Source organism: Falco rusticolus, chromosome 12, assembly GCF_015220075.1.
Source record: "Falco rusticolus isolate bFalRus1 chromosome 12, bFalRus1.pri, whole genome shotgun sequence".
NCBI lineage: Eukaryota > Metazoa > Chordata > Aves > Falconiformes > Falconidae > Falco > Falco rusticolus.
Window position 1 is genome coordinate 11,245,131 of NC_051198.1, and position 22,813 is coordinate 11,267,943.

The 22,813-nt window shown below is 38.9% G+C and overlaps 1 protein-coding gene across 2 annotated transcripts in view; it reads right to left on the bottom strand.

The window, feature by feature from the left end:
* The window catches only part of RMDN2 (regulator of microtubule dynamics 2), a 51,655-nt gene that overhangs the window by 4,511 nt on the left and 24,331 nt on the right, over positions 1-22,813 (bottom strand). For both annotated transcript variants that reach the window (XR_005106968.1, XM_037405462.1), the window contains exons 6-10: positions 21,965-22,040; positions 20,183-20,260; positions 11,365-11,463; positions 9,557-9,610; positions 9,387-9,467 (exon numbers count right to left, since the gene is read on the bottom strand). Coding sequence is in view for 1 of the 2 variants with exons in the window: in XM_037405462.1 (XP_037261359.1) it covers positions 9,387-9,467; positions 9,557-9,610; positions 11,365-11,463; positions 20,183-20,260; positions 21,965-22,040 (388 nt within the window). In the remaining variant the exon portion in view is untranslated. The remainder of the gene's footprint in view (positions 1-9,386; positions 9,468-9,556; positions 9,611-11,364; positions 11,464-20,182; positions 20,261-21,964; positions 22,041-22,813) is intronic.

A 22,813-nucleotide genomic window follows, 5' to 3' on the forward strand; every position in this document is an offset into this window, starting at 1 on the left:
CATACCTGCAGGCTGGTGAGGGTCCAAACACCCAGTACATGCACCCGCGTGTACTTTACAGTGCAAGTGAAAAGCACTTGCACATCACAAATTTTGTGCAAGTACTCCTAATGACAGAGACCAGAATTTCTTTCCCAGATAATGCCATAGGCAATTCTGAAAGCAAATACTATAGACAGACAGTGAAGTAATCACTGAATTTCAGGATCACTTCATTATCCGATCAACCAAAGAGCTGGAACAAAATACAGGACATTTTAAAATACATTTTACGGGTGAAGAAATTCCTGCTTCTCTTTATTTTGGTTAGTTGTCTATAATGTCATGGAGGAATAGAGAAGAATATTGAGATGATAGAAACCATATGCCAGACACGTCAAAATACATTATATTATTGGTCTGGATTAAGGCATTAATACATTAGCTGGACACTTCTCTTGGAGTCGCTGCCTTGCTCCCACTGGCAACAATAGGCTAAACTATCTGCCTAATCATTTATCAGAGGCCTTAAAAGGCACACACAGCAAAGCCAGTAAGCTCTTGCCAAAATACTCTAACAGAAGGAAATGTCACACTGAATTCAGCACCCCTTACTACCCGCTCACTACAGGCTGCCTGGAGCACCAGCCTGTGGCTTTCAACAAGAATTGGAAAACTCAAAATTTGTATCAATATGTTGATTAATTCAGGGAAAATACACTTTTCTGTACTGACTGTGGTCATCTTGTGAAAATGACTGTAAAGTCCATTAAACAAAAAAGTAAAAAGCCAGATATTGTCCCATGGTATGAAGAAAACGAAAAAGGTTTCATTGGATCTGGTCCTAGTCTTCATACTTTTCCAAGCCGAAAATGATAAAGATGCAGGTTTTCTCATACCTGAACAGTGTTCAGCATTTCATGGGTTGATGGGATTCTTTACTCACTTCTCAGGATACAGCATTTAAAAAATATATCTCTAAACAATTTTGTATAATTGTCTCTCTCCTTAGAAGCAAAGGATTATATTGGGCAATAAGCTTTAATGAGTTGCAAAGGTCCCAGACATATTGGGCAATCTTCCCTGAATCTTCCTCCGGGCTTAAGAAAAAGAATGAAATAAACCCATGACTGTTCTAAGAACTAGGTGGAGAAGAAACTGCAAATGTACAAAGAGTCCTACCTCTAGGCTGCCAGTTCTAAACAAGACTACATCAGTAAAAGTTGCAAATTACTTAACGGGCTATGTTAATTCAGCCAGTGGCTTCCAGTCAATAGTAAGAACTCAGATGGCAAAAGCACTGAAAAAAAATCAGTAATGGCATTAAAAACAAAGCTGGGAATGGTGAGTGAAGGGAACTATTACATCACCTTTGGACAGAGTCCTTCCAGACCCAAGTGTGTGACACTAAAAGGAGAGAGAAGCCACAGCTCTGTTCAGCGTACCAGTCTCCAGTTTTAAGGGTGAAAACTTCATTAATACCCAAAGCTTGACTGTTAGTAGGAAGACAAAGCCATAAATCTTGTATTTGGCCAACTCTCTTCCTCATTGATTTTAGGGCCTGTGGCTTTCTCAAAATGAACAATAAGGTTGGCTTTTGGGGTTTTTGGTGTTTGTTTTTTTTTAAAGGCAGGAAGGCTTTGATCTTCCTTTAGAGCACAGCAGGGAAAGGAAGAGGTGCAAGCTGTAGGAGGAATGCAATATATTTATGTCAGTCCCATTTGTTCACCCTGAGGCTTAGTTCAGCACTGACTGAAAACAGCCATTTTCAACCTTGATTTTCTACTGTCAAGGCTTACTTATTAAACTTATTAAACACTTCTCATATCGTTTTCAGAGTTGAATACGAGTTCAAAATGTTCTGCAAAGTGCTACACAAAAGCTATTCAAATTACAGGATGAGTGACTGTATTTTCCCCTCTTCCTATTTAGTTGCTTTTCTTTTATGTTTCATCATCCACAGCGGATATGCACAGGAAAAAAAGACCTGGGAGGCCAGGGACTGAACAAGGGAAGAGAGGGAGTTGAACACAAGAGCGGAAGAGAGAGCTGGTGGGAAAAAAGGAATGTTGGCTTAACTGGAGATAGCCCACATTTTGACAGTTAATTTCTGCTGAAAAAAAACCCTGATAAATATATATACACACAGACATACACATATAAATGTGCATGTAAAAATTAAACTGCGATTAAAGCAGAGACTGGAAGATAATGATTTTACCTTCCATTTCTGCTAATTGTTTCCTTATGCCCTAAAAACACCCAACCCGGCACTGCACATGTGTGCACTTGTTGACAAAGTCCCAGCTGTCAACAGAGAATGATACACCCCCATGACCACAACCAAAACGGTTACACCAGCCAACTATAACATGATTGTGTGCAACCACTGCCAAATCCCAAGCTGACATGCATCCTGTAGGGTTTCGCTGCAGTCAGAGGGGCTGCCTGGTACATTAAAAGAGCTGGGCTGCAAGGGTGGTCCAAAGCCGTACTCTGATACGCTGTAACAGCAATGAGGTGCTCAGAGCCACTCCTGCTTTTGGGTACAGTTGTATCATTCCTTCACAGCTGCAGGAGAAATCCTGGACTGTAACAGAAGAGACTTCCAAACATGCACAAGGATCATTAATTAAAGAGTAATAGCTCTTGTGCACAATATAAATCATATGAAGCTATATGCTATCCCTTCTCAGTTTCATGGTAGATTGTCACAGATGGTGTGACTGTAGTAGGCATTAATTTGCATACAATTGCATAATACTGTTTTTCCCCTGAGATATTCCAATAAACCAATGCAATCATCCACTTGCAACCTTCTATATGACTGCTGTATGTCACAAGTTTTGGGATCAAGGCAGGCACAGCTTTAAAATATGTAGCTGACAATAATTCCACATTTTCTGATTATACTTCTAGCAGAGGGACAAACACTCTTTCACACCCATAAGACTGTGAATAATAGTTCGGCTAGTTCGAGGACTCCAGTTGAAACGTTACAAAATCACAGAATTCAGTTTAGAATAAGTAATAGTCACGTAACCTTTTTATCCACTAGTTCTTTTCTAAGACCTTAAAAGACAGTTTCACCTGTAATCTGGTTTCCTTTTACCATTGTACACAATGTGGAGCTTTGGTGTTTAAGACATTCCCCTTCTGTCCAGCTGCTGGCCCCACCACGATGGGACCTACAGCCCTTCCTTCCGTGCAGTCATCACTGAAACAGCTTGAACATGAGCAAGCCCAGTTACAGCCCCTACAGAAAGATGCCTGTTGAGGCTTTCCTTCACCCTGTATACTGACTCTGAGACAATATATTTCAAACTCCTGGAAGCTTGACTACTCTACAAAAGTAAGAAACCAGTTGCGAACCTCTTCATCCTGCACTGCACCACCACCTCCCTGAATCCTACTCCCAGTGTGCCCCTGCACCGCCAGCACACCCACCGAGGAGACACGCTCCACGTGTTGAGGAATCATGGGTTGATCAGCCTTGCTGCACTAAGAACCGTGCTGAAACCTTTGATAAGAGGTTGAAATGAATACTTCATGATAAACTAGTCAATAATAAGCTCATTACTTATCAGGATAGACTTTATCCTTATGTACAGAACTACAAAAAATATCTTCATCATTTCTTGGAATCGTTTTTAGAGGGGGAGAAAGAATAAGCAGACAATGCAAACAAACCTTTTGGCAAGAACTTCAAAAACATGCAGACAGCAAATCGGTCTGATCACTAAGAGAAAAATACACTGTATTCTCTGAAGTGCAAAATATTTTAAAATCTAGGAGGTCTCGAATTCTTTTAGCAGCTCATTTACAAATGTCTCATTTTTAGCAGCATTTTACAGTTTGAAATCTGATCTCTTTAATGAGTTCTAAAAAGGCTCATTCACTGAGCTTGAAGCACTCATATTCGGTGTAAGCAAAATCACTAATTAAGGAATAGTTTTTTAAAGTATATTCAAAAGACACTCTTATTTTGGGTTGGTGGTAGCTATTAGGAAATTCTTGTTCAACTCCACAAACAGTATTAGCAGGAAAACAATAGACTAGAATTCAAAATGAACACAAATCTGGATACTTCCATTATTTTGTCATTGAAACACCGTGGACTTTTGCTTGGCATTTGGAGAAAAAACGTGCATAAAATCTAAATGAACGAATATTCTCTGAAAACAATGACATTTTGTATTGAGCTGCTGATGTTGAGAGAAGAAAACGTTCTGTTTGATGAGAAAACAAAAACGTTTTTTATAAGGTTAACCCAAATTATTCACATAATTTCAATGGCAAGTTTTTTCACAAACAAGTCACAATTTGTACTCTTCACTTTAAAAGCAAAAGGAAATTGCTTTTTCTCCTCAAATTCTTACTTAGAAGGATAGATTACCACAGCAGCTTCAAATGAGATCTGATGGAAACATCACAGCAAGGTCTGCTACATGCGACCAATTTATGGTGGCTGGAATAGGCATTTCTTGGAAAATCTGTTGTGGAAAGTTCAAAATATACAAATGGTCTGTCTTAACAGGAAAAACTGATGGGTGCTAAAGTTTATATTCCGCCCTCTCTTCCATCTCTCTGTAACTCCCACTCTTTTCCTTACAGACAATATTAAAAAAGTAAATTAATGACCAGGGAGATCAATTATGGTGATGTAAAAAAATGTAAGAAAATCTTATGAGTGTGATTTCTCCTCAGCAACTGCATTCTTGTGTAAACATACAGCCATTACTACATTTACCTCCTTCTCCACATGGGCTTTTCTAGAGTTTCAAATGTCGCTGAGGCTGAAAGCAGAGTCTTTAACGATCTCTGCTTCCTGCCATTCCATACCTGTAACAAGCAAATGCTGTCAATTTCTGTAATAACTAAAATATCTCTCACTTGAATTTCAGCTCTGAATTGCCTTCATGTGTAATTCCTGGGAGTGTTTTTGAAATTAATATTATTCTTTTAAAATTGCCAGTAATTTTGTAAAATATATTCTCAGCTTCAGGGAAGTTTTTATCTGCATTTCAAGTAAGACTTCCAGCAACTTTCAGTGCAAATAGATCTGCTTTGCGTTCTTCCTGCTTTGCTGTCTTTGGTTCTTCTTCAACTACATTTTTTGTAATGTCACTGCTGCTTTTTAGATTCATTTTCCAAAAAAAGTCACAGAGACCAGAAGCTTGAAATTTTAATCTCCTTCTCTGCTAGGCTGTTAATCCCTTATGGTGAGCTTACTGGTCCTACAAGCATGGAGTTCACTCTCATGCCCATGCTCATCTCCAGATACAAGAAGAAATAATTTCTTTACTATTACATTTTATAATCCTACATCAAGACTTAATTTTCTACAAGTTCCAGCCTTGAAAATATCCAACAATCTCTGTTATAAACAAGAAATTAGTGTCTTATTCCCCTTACATGCAAAGTGGTATGTGTTTAATCAAGCACACACACACACACACGTTTTGGGGTTTTTTTTATATGCAAGACAAATGCTAGTGTTTTCAAATTCAAATTACATTTTTCTCCTCAAATTTAAAGAAGTCATTTGTTTCCATCACAGTAGTCCACCACATCTGGTTTCGACAGCCCTTCATGTAGCCACACTCAACAAGGCTTTGAGCACACTACAAAGTATTAAGTCTCAGTAAGGGTAATACAACATCTACTAGATAAACAGAGCAGCTGTTACGCACTTTACAGTAACTCACAGCAGCCCTGAACATTAGGATCTCTTTTACTGAAGGGGTGAATGTTTCCCAGGACCCTGAGGTTATCCACCTGGACGGCCACCAGAGAAAAGCAGAACAATTTAATGTCTCATGCACCTCCAGCAGTGAAGTACCAACTCTACAGTATGACAGTATTTATGGCCAAGGAAGGACCATATAATTCATTGAAGGTTTTTGTTTAGAGGATAAAGGGGAAGTTCTCTAAAGTAGTACCGTAACATCAGTTTTGGTTTCGGATGTAATTTGCACCAAATCTCCTGCATTTCCTTTCAAAATAAAAAAATGCATAGACCGATCAGTTAAAAATGTGCCAAACTGTTTTTAAAAACTGGTATCAGGACCTACAGGAGTTGTTCCATTAGAACTTGTCTCTTCTTTTATGATTTCTTTGGAATCTTTTTTTAGGTTCATAATAGGGTTGAACCTGGCCATCTGATTTTTATTTTTTTTTCTTTAACTAGAATTACCTCTGTTTGGAAGCCTCTCTACCCCTTCAATTAAAAGCATATTCTGCGAGTGATAGAACAGAGGCACAGAAGGGCTATTTGGATGCGATACAATATTCAAGACAAAAATCATCTCCCTTAACTTGAAATGTGACACAAAATGAATTCTAAACAAAGTGTCAAAGAAGTGCCCTGAGTTAGACAAGCTGAGATTTTGACCTGAGGATTAAAATAAGCTATTGGCTATTTTACTGATGCCGAGCACCTCTGGTTCCCACTGAAGTCACTGGAAACTGTGGATGTGCAGCAGCAACAAAACCTAAACCATTGTCTACTATTATTTTTCATACTTATGCTGCAGAATAATTTGTATCGTGAAATACTATACATTTCCTCAGTGTGGCACCTTTCCAGCAGCTCGCTCTCTCAGTCTGGGCCTGATTTTATGCCTTTATATATATACTTGTTTCTCAGTGGGAGCCAATGTTTAAAAACAATAAAGGAATTCCCCTGCCTGAAGAAAGAGAGAAAATTCACATGAGAAACTATGATTACACTTGGGAATGATGGGTTTCACATGACTGTGACAACATACCACGCTTCTGACAACCTCGAGACCCTGTGCTGTGGCAAACTGAAAGAAATCCTCAGACTGCTGCTGTCCTGTGTTTTCTTTTTCAGACCATGAACCCCACCTTTTACAGCACTGTCGTCAATTCAGGCACTTTATCAGCATCCCTTTATTACTGTCTCTTTTGTCTTACTCCAGTCTTTTCCCTCTCTTAAACCAACCTGACTAAATGTTATTTCTCCAAGACCTGAACCACTTCAGTTTCAACATGTTTCCCCCCCAAATCCGTCACAGTCTTTCTCTAACACAATAACCAAAACAACATGTAATATTCTAATTCAGACGGGACTTGAGGTAACAGCATCAGCACAGTTTGTGTTCCAGATCTCCATTTTATAGTAATTCCTTTCAGCATGCACTTGGTTTTACCTTGTGCTGACTGCCTTTTTTTTTTTTTTTAATTGAATTACACACTCTTGCCCCAATGCCATACTTTCCTGGACTTTTTTTTCTAAACTTAACTCAAAACACATCACAAGTAAACAAGACAAAGCAGAAAAATCTGTGTTATCTATAGAATTAGTCAAAACAGAAGAGGACAAATCATCTGTCCTTTTCAGAGGGACAGAGGATTTTTGGGGCCCATTTGCTGCTCTTTGTTCTGCTCACATACCAGTGTCATTCTTTTCTCATCTCCACCCTGCCTGCCAGAATACACCCACCCACCCACCCACCCCTCAAACTGCTCCTGAATTCCTGCTCTCACCTCAGAGTTCCCCCTCCTCCTCAGGTCTGCCCGTACTTCAGAAATGTGATGGGGCATTCCTTTTACCACGGACTAAGCCCCTCCAGGTGGCCCAGGATGCACTGAACTCCAGCTCACGTTTAGGCTGATGACACAGGACTTCAGAGGCAAGATTCACCACTCATTAACTGCCCAATCTAGCAGCTGGGTGTCTCAGGTACACATCTTGCACATACCTTCACATCCAGTCTCTGCCATCATGGGACAGAGAGGCAGGATGGGGCACCTGATGTGCCTCTCTCTCCTCTGAGTGCAGGGGGAGCCTCAGCTACTACCTTTGGTCACAAAATCTTCTGCAGCTATTGTTATGAAAGATGAATCCCAATCTACGCCATCTCTATACTTTTTCAAGGAGTCCTTATGAATATGTTGAATGACTTCCAGTTTACTAAACACAGGCAGTCTTCTGCCCGCCAGAAGTTTCTGCGATATATGTTTGTTTGCAATTTTCCAGTTCGTTGCAAGATCACCTGGCCCGTAGCAAGTTGAATACAGGAAAAACAAAAAATTCACCAGCACAGTCAGTACTCATATATACAAAACAGGCTGAGTTCAAGCAATTTCAGTTGTATGCTCCCTCCCTTACGCCATTGGTCCTACTTCCACCCAAAGATGTAAGGTACCGAATAATGGATAATTTACAGCAGTCTTTCCTATGTTCTGTAATAGGCAAGCTGAAGGTACATTTCAACAGGAAGCAAAGAATGAAGCAGAGTTAAGAGATTATTAATGTCATATCTGTATCAATACATATTTAAAGAAAGACTGAACTTAAGCAATGATTGCTTAATTTAGGATTGGTACATACTATAACTTGGGCCAAAAATAGAGGCCACCCAGGAGCAGCTGCTGGTGAGGCATGCAGTGGTCTTTCTTCCCAGCAGGAACACTTGACATAAACATGTTAGTGCTCCACATACAGCATTTATTGTCAATCAAGTTACAGAGCTATTTAATGGTCTTTTTCCTGAACTTCAAAGAATTAAATGGGATAAGGCCAATTCGTCTCTGGAATCACCCCTCTCTCGCTACCACATCTGCTGTGCTCAAAGAGGGTCCCTTAGGCTGACAAAGCTCAGGTTTGAACTTGTCACGCTCTAGGATGGTAAGACATTTCCAGTCGTAGGTCGGTAATTATGGAGCTTGCTTCTACATGAGATCAGAGTGAATCTTCTTGCCATGACTTGGTTTATATTTGAGAAATTAAATCACTTAAAATCTCTCAAGTATCCGTAGAAATTTTGCGTCCACATTCTAAAAATACTCTAAAGGACATAACAAAGAATCTAATAATCTCTTAGAATAAAATAAACTACGTTCCAGCAGATGTAACTGGAAGAATTGTGCCTCCTTAACTGCACTGCGGTTGAAGACAAAGGCAATCTTGAATAACTCATCTACCTCTGCTATAGCTAACGCACTGCACTGGGGGTCTTGACAAGAATCACAAACCCGAGGCTTTCCGGAGCAGCAATACAGACTGTGGGACAAAAATTCAGAATGCTTTCAACTGAGAAAAATAGGTCTGGGGCAAAATTTCAGCACAGCTAGAGTGACACACTCAACTGCTTATGTTTAAGATAGTCTAATGAAATGGGTTGAATTACAAAGAGTGTGATTCAATTTCTGACAGCCTCTGACACAGACAAGTCCCTGACAGCTCCCCAAACAAAGATATTTTTTTTTAAAAGCTGTTGATACAGACAACTGTAATGAGCCAACCTAGAGTGGAGGAAAAAGGAAGGTTCTGTGTTCAGAGGAAAAAACAAAACATTACGTTATTACTGACAGTGCAACAATGGGTGCCAAGACAAGACAGTGTCACAAGAGAACAAGTTATCACTCTCAATACCCACCTCATTAGTAACTGAGAGAATTGACAGCGCAGAATCACAGTACTTCAGTGCATTATTTCTCTGGCCAAGATCTTTATAGCACTGAGAAGAAAAAACATTTTGTTTCCAATCAGACCACTGTAAGAATACCGGAGTCTACAAATCATTATTTTTAAAAAGAACTTGGTTACCTTTGCCAAATACACATAATTGCATTTGGAATATCCTGGATGCATTTCTTCAGCCTAAGTAATAAAAAAAAACAGGAAAGAAAACAGACATAAAACTTGTGTGATGAGATTTATGTGGTCTGCATAACATTTTTAGCAATGCACTAAGCTTCCTCAAATATCAGACTGAATCATCCCTACCGTGTGCACCGCAATCTGCTTAGCACTTCAAAACAAATGCAAGAAAAAAAGAACATCCAAAACTCAAACCCTAAACCTGGCACATAAGGTGCTGATATTGAACATGTAAAAATGTTTGGTACTGCTTGCTCTCCCCTCTCCCTAAGTGCTTTTTAAAGATACCAGATCATTCTACAGAGTATCTATTGGATTAATTCACTTACACAGTGGGCTGGAAGACACTGTTCTCTCTAGATTATTAATATTTATTTCCTCATCATAAAAATAAACAAGCAACCAACCACTCACACTTTGTGTAATTTGTAATGAACTGTATTCATCAACTTTGTAATTATTTTTCTTTCGCAGACCCAATTCTGTGTTCACCTTTCTTTTCATATTACCATCCCCTGAAAAGTTCAGGTCATTAAAAAAGTTCAGGATTGTCTTCCTCTTAAAAGATATCAAGGATGTAGAAGCTTGAAAGATGAGTAAAAATGTTTACCAATTAGCTACTAACCAAGAAGCAGCTTTAATCAACAAACAGCTTTTGGGAGAGAAAAATTACATCAGTGAAATTTATAGTAGCTGTAATCCTTAGAACAAAACAATGCTGCTTTTACCACAACTGTGTATTATCAAACAACTGAAAAAGAAACCCAAACAGTTGCCTTTTAGACAGTAATTTAATTTTTGTTGCAGAAGATGACCTAAAACCACAGTCACTCTTCAGCTCACCACAAAATATCCTGAAGCTAAAGTGAACATTTCAAATTGTTTCTACCACCTTTGGAGTTTGACCTTAAAGATAAAAATCTCTTAAACTGGGAAAATGGCAACATATTGTATTGTCCAAAATTCAGGAGATCATTCCATCTTTAAACAGATTAAGAACGAAAACAAGCACTTTTGATAGCAAAGAAAATATGCTTGTCCAATTCCTTTGAGAAATTGTCTGAAAGTAATTGCAATGACAGAAGTTTATGCTTTGAATTCAGTCAAGTGAAAAACTTGTATTTTTCAGCTCCAGAAGTAGAAATGATTCATATGAAAGACACTGAAAGACAGGTTTATTAAAAAAACTGTGCATTCAAGTAGAATGCCCAGGAACATGGACCTATATGACAGAGCTTTCTTTTCCACTTCACTACGAAGATAATTTCATCTCCACAAACAAGAAAGGTTTCTATTGAAATGCAACTAAAAGAGCTTCAGATCAGAAAAGGAGAAGTGTCACAATGTCAAAGTTTGCCTTGCCTTGCCTTCCTTGTTAACCTTCTTGCAGAAAAGGGCAAATCATCGGTTACTGCTATGGTTAATTTGTTTCAATGACATAAGTAACTTATCTATATCCATCTCGCATTAAATCCAATAACTATTAACCATGTCAAGTCATTGCAGAATTCCCTAAAACTAAAGAAAAAGAAGAAAGGTGCTACCCACTCATCTCCAAACTAATTTCAAAACAGAAAAGAGAAAGTCTTTCAGTAGAGAGTTCTGTGGTATGTAAGAGCGCCCTGGATTTATAGCTACTGATCTGTTGAGCAGACACCTTGACAACAGTATATGTAGCATATATATATATATATATATGTGACATATAGCAGCTGGTAAACAGTCACACAGGGAAACCCTTGGCTAGGACTTACCTTAAGGAAATTCTGCAACGCTTCTTCTACTGTTGAAGTTGGTGGAGTCCCAAAGAGAGCAGTAGCTACTTTCTTTTCAATCCAAGACAACTGAGCTACCTATAATGATAATGAAATAATAAAAAAATCAAAAGTCTTTAGGGTTGCTTCTCAGTTTTGGAGTAAATACTGCCCTGTGCCACTGTACTAGTACAACTTATTTTGCAAAAGAACCTGTAAAAGAACGTTTTATACTCTCAATTTGCCAGCTCAAAGCACACACAGCCTTTTAGATTTTAGATTCTCTTAACAGGTACTGTACAGATTAAGAAACACATGATAAAACACAACATCATTGATATGAGATTATTCCAATGTACAAAGCTTAAAGTACAGTTTAGGTTTCATAAGACCTCGGCATATTTTAAAACCTACAGCTATAAACAGTGCTTTAAAACTTTAAAAGGTTTTCATGAGACATACAGCTTAGCATGATAGTTCATGTACTTGACTACTTTTCAGTGTTATGAAAAGCTGTTGCTACAGTCAAAATGTGAGTGCTTTTGGCGCTTGCAAACAAGTTCCTTTGTCACATGAAAGCTGGCAACAACCACTGTTCAGAAATAGGCTTCAATTTTTCCTCTGAAAATCTGACAAGTAAGACTTGCCAAAGACCTTCCCTTTCAGGAAGATGGGCTGCTATAAAAGGACTTCAGGGAACTGTCACATGGCCACACAATGTACGTGACTTCCTCCCTGACATATACTGACAGAAACTGCTCTGGTTACTGCCGTAAGGTACTCGGCTCCATCGCCTAACCTGGCAGAATACACCTCACATCTCTAACGAAGGATGGAGCTGCTAAGAAATGCGATGGCAGACTGGAGCCTGTTTAAATGGAGAAGTGAAGCCACCCTCCTTCGGACACATCTACTACATCCATAAAGAAAAGTCAGGACTTTATTCCTTCACATCGGTATTTGAACCACAGCACTGATGGCTCCTGTCACAGAGTACAGACGAGTTTAAAAATGCTAAAACCCAAGGTTCTATGGTTTCCTAGAAATTTCTGGCCTGGTCTATGCAGAGGCAACACAGAGAAAGGATATACACAGGCAAAGAAAGAGAACCTCTCACTGGAGACCTGGAGGTGAAATGTAAGTCACACAGGGACATCTCTTTTTCAGAGGGAGCCGCAATTCAAAGAACAGAGTTGAGCCTTGAATTCAAGTCTGTCCTACTGCTGTAAAAATTAAAATGGTTTTGGATAGCTGTAGATTATTCCTGCTTCACTCCCTGGCTTCTCAATCTCTTCAGGGCTGTTGCTGCTTCCCCCGCCCTCTCCAGCTAAATCCAGCAATTATCCAGTAGATGTCAGTTAATCATGGTAAAATATAAAAATCCATCCACCCATAACTACCCACAGTCATCAACCAGAATGCTTCTCTCTTGAACAGACATCAAGCTCTACGTATTTCTTGTTGCAAACTGCCCTAAAAATACCATTGCAAAGAGTACAAATACAGGCCAGCACGCAACAGGAAAACACATAGAACCATGTTTTCCATCTGGCCCCAATTACTCTAGCTACATAAGAGCAACACTGCTTGGAGACAGAAGGCATCCTCGTCCAGTCCTGCTGGTTGTTCGGCAGGGTCCAATGCCTTATTTGTTAAATGCCGTCACTAAGTCTTTCACACAAAACCACTAAAAATTATATTCCAGAGAGAAACAATATTAAGAAAAAAAAAAGCTTTTTTCCACCCTCTTTCTTTCACATATCCCACTCTTGAAGCGTCTTCTAAGGGAATTAAGTGTTTTTTACAAAAGCTCTCCAGCAATCCCGGAGTTGTTCTTCATTGAAGCAACAGGATGTTTCCCCACTCCGCACTGCAGTGCTTTCACACTCTGTAACACACTGCAGCATGCTGGTTAAACCTTCACATTGTAGCGATGTATATAATTCCCTCACACATTTAATTTCCTTAGCTGCTCTATAGTTTCTGAGATATATTGAAAGAATTTTCGCAAAAGTATTGCTCACACCAATCCACTCCTGCAGCATTCTCCATTCTTGGAAGAAGAAGGGGTTTTCTGTATTTCGAGGTCCATCATATAGACATAGAGGTAGCTTACAGGGGGGCAGAAATAAAGGGAATGTAAGGAATGTATATGCTTACACTGTTTTCTGCAAGACCACACAACACCCTGGAGATACACGTACACTTCACAGATACAATTACCACACACGTGTCTCCTGTTATGCAACAGCGAGGAAACAAAATTGCAGTTTTTCCATGTGGAGTTATAATTACCCATTGAAAACACAACTTCTTCCTGGCAGTTGTTTTGTTTTCTTACAAGATTTAATCAGAACTGATTTACTGAGGTTTTAGTCTTTATTTTGCCTGGCTTGGGTGCTGCTTTGCACTATTCAAACTTTAAAAAGCCCAAACATATAGGCACTTGGCCATTTTTACATTACAAATCCCACCAACCTAAAACAATGTTTGAAAGCAAAAGGCACGTATGCACAATAGTGAGTTTTCTTTAACATGCACTGGCTCCAGCATTATACTTTGTGACTGTTACACTGATAGTCTGAGAGTTCTGTAATGTTTTGAGCAGTCAGACTTATATGCCACTAGCTTGATGAATTCATTGCAGCTAACTCTAGCCATCCATAAATGAAGTGCCTAGTTATGCGAGTTGTCCAGGTTCCTTGCACCGGCGATACAGAGAGAGGTATTCCCACTAGGCAATTCCTCTTGGCCTACATTAGCCAGGGATGGACACTCTTGTCTGTCTTTCCTTCAGCTACAAAAGGAGCACAGACAGTTATACCTTGTGGATGGCTAAAGACAGGTGAGGTGAGTCCCATCCCAACAGCTTCACCACACCCAACCTGAGTCAGTCTGCACTCCCCCATCACTGAGGCGGGACAAGTGGAGAAGACCTGTTTTATACAAGACACAAAATTGCGTCCTGGAGCAATAAAGATGAACAGGAAATTATACCTTTCCCCTAAACATATACATGCAGTCTTTAATCTGAAATAACTTTATTAGAGCAAATCTTACGCCATGTTTAGTGACACGGAATCATCATTCCTACTATACCAACTTTATTAAGCATTCTCCGTGTATGAGCAAGCGCAGGCAACAGAAACCCTGGTGTAACATGCTCTAGTGTAGTGCAAATTTGACTTTTACAGTCAAGGTTATTCCAAATAGTGCAAAGCATATGTGGAGGTCCATACAAAGTCAAGTACAGAGACTGTAACTGTTATCAACTTCAGCACAACAATGATTTCACTTAATGCATGTTCCAAGAATGGTATAGGACAGCAGAAAGGAATAAGAAAAACAGCCACTGCAGCAAGTAATAGCTACAACAACAAAATTAAAGAATGAAGACTGTCCTTGCCCTGCAGATGACTTCTAAACTTCAAGTGAGTTTTGTTTTTTCAGGTCTCCCCAGCCCTGATGTTAGTCTCCCCAGCAGCCTGAAAATTCACAAGAGCACTGCAAGGCACCCTGTGTTACCACAGAATATCGGGTTTTAATGTACTGGGTCGCTTGAGGAACATCACTCCCCAGCTGCCGCACATGAGGAGAGCTAGTCCCACTCACTCCAGCAAAATCAAAAGCCCAAGGGAGCACCAGCCAACTCCTGAACATCCCTAGGGCTGGAGGGGCATGGGTCACAACAGCCTGGCCTCTGCCAAGGAGAGGCCACACTTCAGCACCCCAAAGCTAACAGAGATACTTGTCTCAATCTCTCCTGTAGATCCATCAAACAACAAGCTCTCATGCATTTATTCTACACAGATCTCTACTAATACCCAAGGTGGAAGAAAGCCACCCACAGAGTTTAATGCAGCTGACTGTAAAGTTTGCACCCAGCATGCTCCTATCAGGCCTCTTGTTCTTCTGAAGACCAAGGCAGAAAACGTAGTTCTCCCCTAAATACTGGGAAAAGGGATTTCCTAACATCCTGTTCTCTCCTTTAGCCTAGGATCAGCAAAAATCACATATGAACTAAAACACTGGCTGGAATTTGGTTTTTTGTCTTCTGCTTGTTTTTGATGAGACACAAACCCTGCCCATTGACAGATCTTCTCAAATTCCAGGATGTTGGTACCAAGGAAACTAACCCACTTGGAATGAAAATACAGCCAGGACTGACTTGCAGCCCTAAAGGATTTGTTCCTCCCATGTTCCCTTGCTAATAGCTCACTGAAGACAGACCACACAATTGTCTTCCATAAAGGAAAATCATCCCATTGATCCAGCTTCAGTAAAATATTAATAGCACCTACTTAAATATCTCCAGAGAGTTTCTTTTTCTTTTTTATTACAATATATAATGTAAAATTGTATTAAACAATTTTGCAATGTTTTTACTTCTGGAAGAGATTAAGTAACTGGACAGCAGTTTTAAAATATTGGCTTCCAACACAAATACTCTCTTTTTTTGCCAGCTGAGGAACCAGGACAGTCTGCACAGCCATTCAGGCATTTATCCAACTTGAATTCCCTGGGCTTTTCACTTTCCAGTAAGGAAAGAGACTTAGAGAGCACACAGACAAAGGAAACGGGTCAATCTGTGTAACCCAGATACTGGGATACGCCACAGTTGAATCCAACACATGACATGTAACCTGCAAAAAGAAAATCCCAAGAGAACTGACTTTTAACACCCCACTAGCATTTACTAGAGGCTCTGGTCCAGTTTCACAAATACCCATTGTTCTACGCCAGTCCTGTAATTGCAAGTAGCCGTAAGTCTTAACATAAAAATCTTGTGTTTTAAAATCTATTCTAAACATTAACACACTAAAAAAAAACAACTGACAAACACACAATTATAAAGGATTAACAGATAATTGCATCCAAAACTCTAAGGAAGGAAAACTAATTCCCATACACCACACACTACGGATCAATTCACTTCTAATAAATATTTCTTGCTGATCTGAAAAGCAAAGTAGATTTCACTTTCTCTTAACAAAAACAAAGCTGAAACTTGAAAGGCCCCTAAACACTGTACTTATTTTACATCATGTGAACCAACCCAAGCATATATTTAAAACATTAAACCTTCCCTAAAAGATACATACTTAACAAAGCCTGGTTTTGTCACAGAAGGCTGAGAAGGAAAAGCTTCATCCATCAAAGACATTTAAATAAAAATTGTTTTGCTACAGTTTTTCTTTGGAATAGTAACATGTCTTTTACATACTAAAAACCAGTTTACTTTGCTTACTAGATATTATAAAGTATCTTCATTACACTTATATGGTAATCATCTTTTCCTATTATCCATTATCACTAAAGCTACCCTGGAAAAAAATTACCACCACACAGAAGAAGTTCATATGAGCTCTGGGAAAGGCAGTATTAAAATAACATTTGGTATGGTTCTGCAGTTATCTATTACTAGTGGCATTCAGTTATGTTTGCTCAATCCATAAAGAAACAGGGCATTTTCCCTCCTGTGACCTCTGCAAAACAAAATAAAAAGCATCAGAGCTATACCTGGCTTCTTCTAAACACAGCAGGTGTCAGGCAAAATTTTGCCCACCATGACATCTCTGAAACGACTGGTGAAAATCTTGCCTGATCGCGATACCAGACGTAATTTTCTAACAAAGCTGAGATGATATACACATCCAAACAGAATCTTCCTGTTTTGTATAGCTCTACTGGCTTTATAATGGTGAGAGAAATAAGAAACAGTAAAAATTGTTTTTTAGACAAGGTAGCACACCATTGTCACTGGCTTTGCATCATAGACAAACCCCCACTGCTGCAAGGCAGTGAAAATCCAGCACTTTTGTCCTGCTGGAAGGCACTAGGGCACTTCGCATTAGCTTCAATTCTGGCCCAGCAAGAACAACTGCTGAGTAAAAAATTTGGCATTGCTGTACCATTGCTCTTTGCAAGGGACTGTGTTACACTGAGGAGGGTGAGAAATGGCAGTCAGAGCCAAATTCTGGCAAAACCCCACAGATCAAATAGCTTTTATTAGTACAGCGTGCAGTCTCTAGATATAGGTTTCAGCCTTCAATAAATCTGCTCCATTTGCCTCTATTACAATTTTTCCCTAAAAGTCTGTTCAACTGCTTGTCATTTGTGAAAATGAATTGGAACTCTGAGTTACAACACCTGAAGCATCCCCTTTTACACTCTCTTATGCTATAGCTATTTTTCTCAGTTTGTCAGCCCCCCAAACAGTGCTAGAAGATAATAATGAGATCCCCCAACACTAAATGGGGAGTGAATGAGAAATGTCTGACTACACTAGGAAGATTTAAGTACATCAGGTTTCCCTATAGTGTTACCAAAGCCTATAAAGTATTAAGCACTAGGTATCTTTAACTACGCTGCTTCAGTAAAAGAATACATGACTAAAATTAGACAACAATACTCCTGGAAGCAACACTTATGAACGGACAAATATCATGGCTAATCCTAATTTGACCCCAAAGTCAGCTAGGCTAAATGTAAAAACTAACATTCTTTTCTCAGCCTTCCCTTTTTCTTCTTGAACTTCTTTCCCAAGCTCAACTGCAGCTAAACTAAACAGAAAAACCAGAGGGTCTAAGAGGAGCACTATCACTCCATCTACAGGTTCCAGTACAGAGAAGGAATGATAAATTTATTTTTCAAGGACCCTATCGTAATCGCTACCCTGAAGAAATATTTGGAACCAATGCCACAGTCAACAGTCTACTTTTGAGAGACTTGCCACAACACGAGACATCACCGTCTGCAGAATAGGGCTAAGGAATTTGCCACATCTTCCACAAGCTCTTACAACTATCTGCATCACATGAAAGGCCAAAACTTGCATTAGTGGATCAGCATAGAAACCTATTCATACAGTCTAGTAAAACTAATGAGGATATTGTCAACTTCACTGGGCTGGGGTTAAGATCTAGCTTTCATAGCAGAGCCTTAAAACTAACTTAAAGCATAACATCCCAAATGATGGCCTCATTCTGCTACTGAAAGCGTGCAAAAGACAGTAAGTTTTTAAGAGCTGACAACTCCAGAAGTTAAAACATAATGTTATTCAGTCCTAAACTTGCATTTATTTCTAATATGAAAATCTACTCAAAGTGTTTCAGATTGCTATTTTGTCATGGCAGTCACAGAAGGCAAAGAAAGAAAAAGAAAAATCAGATACCAATCCTTAAGTATTTCAGTGGCTACATCTGTTTAGGCAGATTGTTGCACTTAATAAAATGCAGGTCACGTCATACTCTAAAGCAAATGCTAATCTGTGGCTTCAGTGTTCAGTAAGGAAGATTTGCATAGATGTTGCAAGCGTGGAACATGAGTTTGTAACGATACAGTGCAATACACCACAGGTATTACTCAGTCAGGGACTGGCAGTGGTCACTAAAATGAAACAAGAGTAAAAAACCAGTAAAACAGGAACAAAGTGAGGTATACTGAGATCACATGCTAAGTTTCCAAAAATGATAGCTCAAGTGAGAAATTGGCCATGAAAAATATCTGGGAGTATTTGACATAAAAGGAAGCCGCAGTCAGCTGCTGGACACAGCACAGCAAAGAGCACTTAGGGAATCACTGGTGAGAGAGATGCTCTTCAAAGGTAGGATAGCAAGCATACTATAGGACAATCTTCAGCAACTCACTTTTGCATAGCTAATGCTAGTATTCAAGAATACAGTGTGACAAAATGCAAAATGAAAAGCTCTTTGAAAAAGTTGGTGTCATTCCTTATACAAATCAACTGAGAAAAAATGTAGCTGCTGAAAGCTCTTTGAAAGTTAAATATATGATCTGAAAAAACTGCTGAAAGATTACTTTGCATTAAGTCTTGCTGCAGATAAAGACAAAGTCTGCAATGTATCACAGCAACTCCTTTTCAGTTTGCAGGCACTTTGTAGTGACTAGCACTGGAAGTAGCTGGAGGAAAAAGGCAGGGCTGGCATTCATTGCGCATTAGCAGTTATTATTCTAAGAAGCCTCCCAGCGATCTTTTACAGTGTAGACTATGCAAGAACATTTTCTTCTGATGAAAGATTCTTCACAGCATTAGAGATGAAGCAATAAGGATAGCCATCTGAGCCATCAAAGATGTGAGCTTTAGAATAAGGCAGCTCTCATATTACAAGCACAAGCACCATTTTTCTACAAAAAATTAATAAATTAATCAACAGCTAAACATGTAAACCATTTATTTTAACTTTTCATATATGAGTACTTATCACTATGTCATTAACGCAACATTCAAAACCACCTGTTGTGCTGGCAAAACACAAATTGTATCTCTTGCAAAAATTTTTGGTGAATTATGTTTTTATACCCGCATCCTAGTTGTGTCATTGTCCTGGAATTTGCCAAACCAGTATGGTAATCTTGCTGCCACAGACATAATCCCTCAGCACGTTAAGTGCTTTTAACTTCACTTATGGATGGGGAATAAACTTACCAAAAGGCTATGTTACCAGCCCAAGTCACACAGAAAATTTGTGGCAGAACAAAGAACTGAAACCAAGAGGTCACTCTTCCTCCCTTCCAAATATCAGTTATTTTTCATTCATACATTCAGATAAGAAACCTGAACACAACAATGAGGGACACATAAGCACAGCTTACTTAATGCACATGACAGGAATGGTCAGCAGTTAACATCACACACGTGGAAGATAATTCAGAAAATGTAAATGCACTGCTCCATTTCGCTCAGAACATCTACTTCAATAAACACCTACTTTGCTTTAAGACCCACTATTTCATTTCAAATGCATTATCACTTTTCAGTATACTCAATTAATATGTTAGAGAAAAAACAACTTACTGAATAGCACCATCTTCCATTTAGGTAATATAAAAAGGGATCTTGAGGCTTAAGTTCAATTGCTTTGTCTAGGTGCTCCTATTAGGAAGAAAATCAGTGTCACTTTAGATGTTTGTTTGGCAAGTGTGTTTACATTCTAAGATGTTTGCTGCAAATCATAAACAAATTCAGAAATTCTCTTCTGCTGCAATTCTTTTCAAACAATGTAAATTATTTTAACTAGCAACCCCCTTCCTCATGGAGGAAAACCACAAGCAAAACTATTTAGCAACTTCGCACACAATGCAGGAATGCATGCTGTATTTAGAACATGACTAAGCAGCTCTAAAGTTCAAAGAACTCAAGAACTTTTGTCTTGAAAAGGCTACCACTTCAATTAAATTAGTTTTATTTACAGTTAGTATTAGGAAACTGTCACACACCGCATCACTGAGAAAGCAACCACTCTTTGATAGATCTTTCATGCCAGCACCCATCATCCGAGACAAAGCATAGCCTCTTCCACCTTGGAATGTGACTGTCCCAACGAAACAGTACATGACACAACAAACTGTTACTATAATGTGGAATTCAGAAAATAAAATGGTTCTGTTTATAGTGAAACCGTAAAACCTAGAAGGTACTGATGAGGTGCTTCTTCCAAAACCATTTTCATTACAGGTCAGGAGTATCTTTATTTCTCTAATTTACTAAAGAAAGCTCTTATTGCTCAACGTAAGCTTGGAGAAAAAAAAGAAATGTGTTATTTCACCCCTAACTACTATTTGTCTCTCAAAATAAATTTAACTACCAAGGCTTCTTTTCTCCCCCGCCAGTTATCTTTGTTTTTCTAATTAACCCAGTCACTAAAATATCTGTCACACACATCTAAGAGCCTATTATTCAGACATTTTGTCCACAAACTATTCAGATAGGAGCTATGTTTTCATGCTATTATTTTCCCAAATCCTTAACATTTCCAAATGTTTCACATTGATTTCGGTAATTACTTGTGAAGAGGAAAACCTCCCTGAGAAGGCTACTGCTAACACTGTGGGCTCTTTTTAAACTCCATCCTTAAACAACGGCAGCACTTGTGTTATTTGTCATTTTCCCTTCGTTCCCAGCTTGTCCCAGTGCTTGGAGCTTAGCTCACTTGGCACAGCTCAGATGTAATTAATGCTCTCTCATAGGAAAGCTCTGCAACGCTGCAAGCCCTTACACGGACATGATGTGACGGGGACCCATCCTGGGCCCTCCTGGGGAAGTGGAACACATCTGCTGCCTCTCGTTGACAGGTAGAAAGGGAGGACATGAGCCCAGAGGGCAAGGGATGGAAAGCGCCTAAGCAACGCCAAGGACAAGGAGCAGGAGAGTAGCACATATAACACAAACTGTTGACTCTTCAAAAACACAATTACTTTTGAAAGGACATTGTTAAAACAAGAATTACTTTTTAGGGGTGGCATGAAGGATGATTGCAGAGCTGTGTTAGTTCAACACTTAATAATTCCTATGTTTTTATTTTCTAAAATGAATTGTTACTCCCTTTTCCTCCCCACTTTTGACTACAAATTAAAAGAGAAATCTTAGTGCTGTTCCCAGAATCCTACCTCAATTCTTATATTTTGTAAGCATATAATCTATTCACATACATAAAAAAAACTTTTTCACGTTAAGATCGTCACAAAAATAGACCTGTGAGGCTGAAATACTGCATTGGAAAAGTCTGTCTTTGATACTATATAAGGAAATAATTTAAAGGAATAGCTTAAAAAAACCCAAAAACCTACAAAAACATACCTTAAAGAGATAACCATTCCTGATTTTGTTTTGTACACTTTCAAACTGAGACATATAGCCACACATAATTGCAAACCTGAGAGGGGAAAAGAAAAACACACACACATACTTTTTGTGATTGAAATAAACCTTTGAATCAAATTACAAAATATTTCAATACCTAATTCACAGATTAAGACCTGTTTTTCTTCCATCTTGATGGCTGGATAGAAGTTTGGCACGGGCCGTACATATTAAGGTACAGACAAACAAGACAAAACGACAATGGAAACAAGAAGTTTAAATGACATTGTTAGGGCTGTCAGTGAAGTGAAAAAACGGATTTCTTCTTGAGAATTTCCACTATTCAATTCACACTGTGACACTTCCAGGCTGGCTCCAGCACTGACAGCAGTGTTAACTGGACACACTGTGCTCTGCATTGCAATGCACCAGGAAAATGAACACCATCAGCCACGGTACCTCACACAGGAAGGCAAATCCTCATGGTGTGCTCAGCAAGAAGCTGTGCAGACCTCAAAAATCATTCACTGTCATCTTTTATCCTTCTTATGCACCTTGGTGCATGTATGCACCTCTAGCGCTCTTAATATCTTTAAAATTTTATAAAAACATACACACACATTCTGCTCTAACAGGATCACTACTGCTATTACTGCTGCTAAGATTATTATTATTATTATTGCTATTATTATTATTATAAATCAGAGACAATGACAGGGATAAAAGAAATGTGAGATCATTTCTACAAAAAATTTGTATAGTTAAGCAGGTATAACTGATAATATTTTCAGAGGTCCCTACCTATAAAGAATCAGGTTTCCTAAGCAACACTATCTTATTGACACC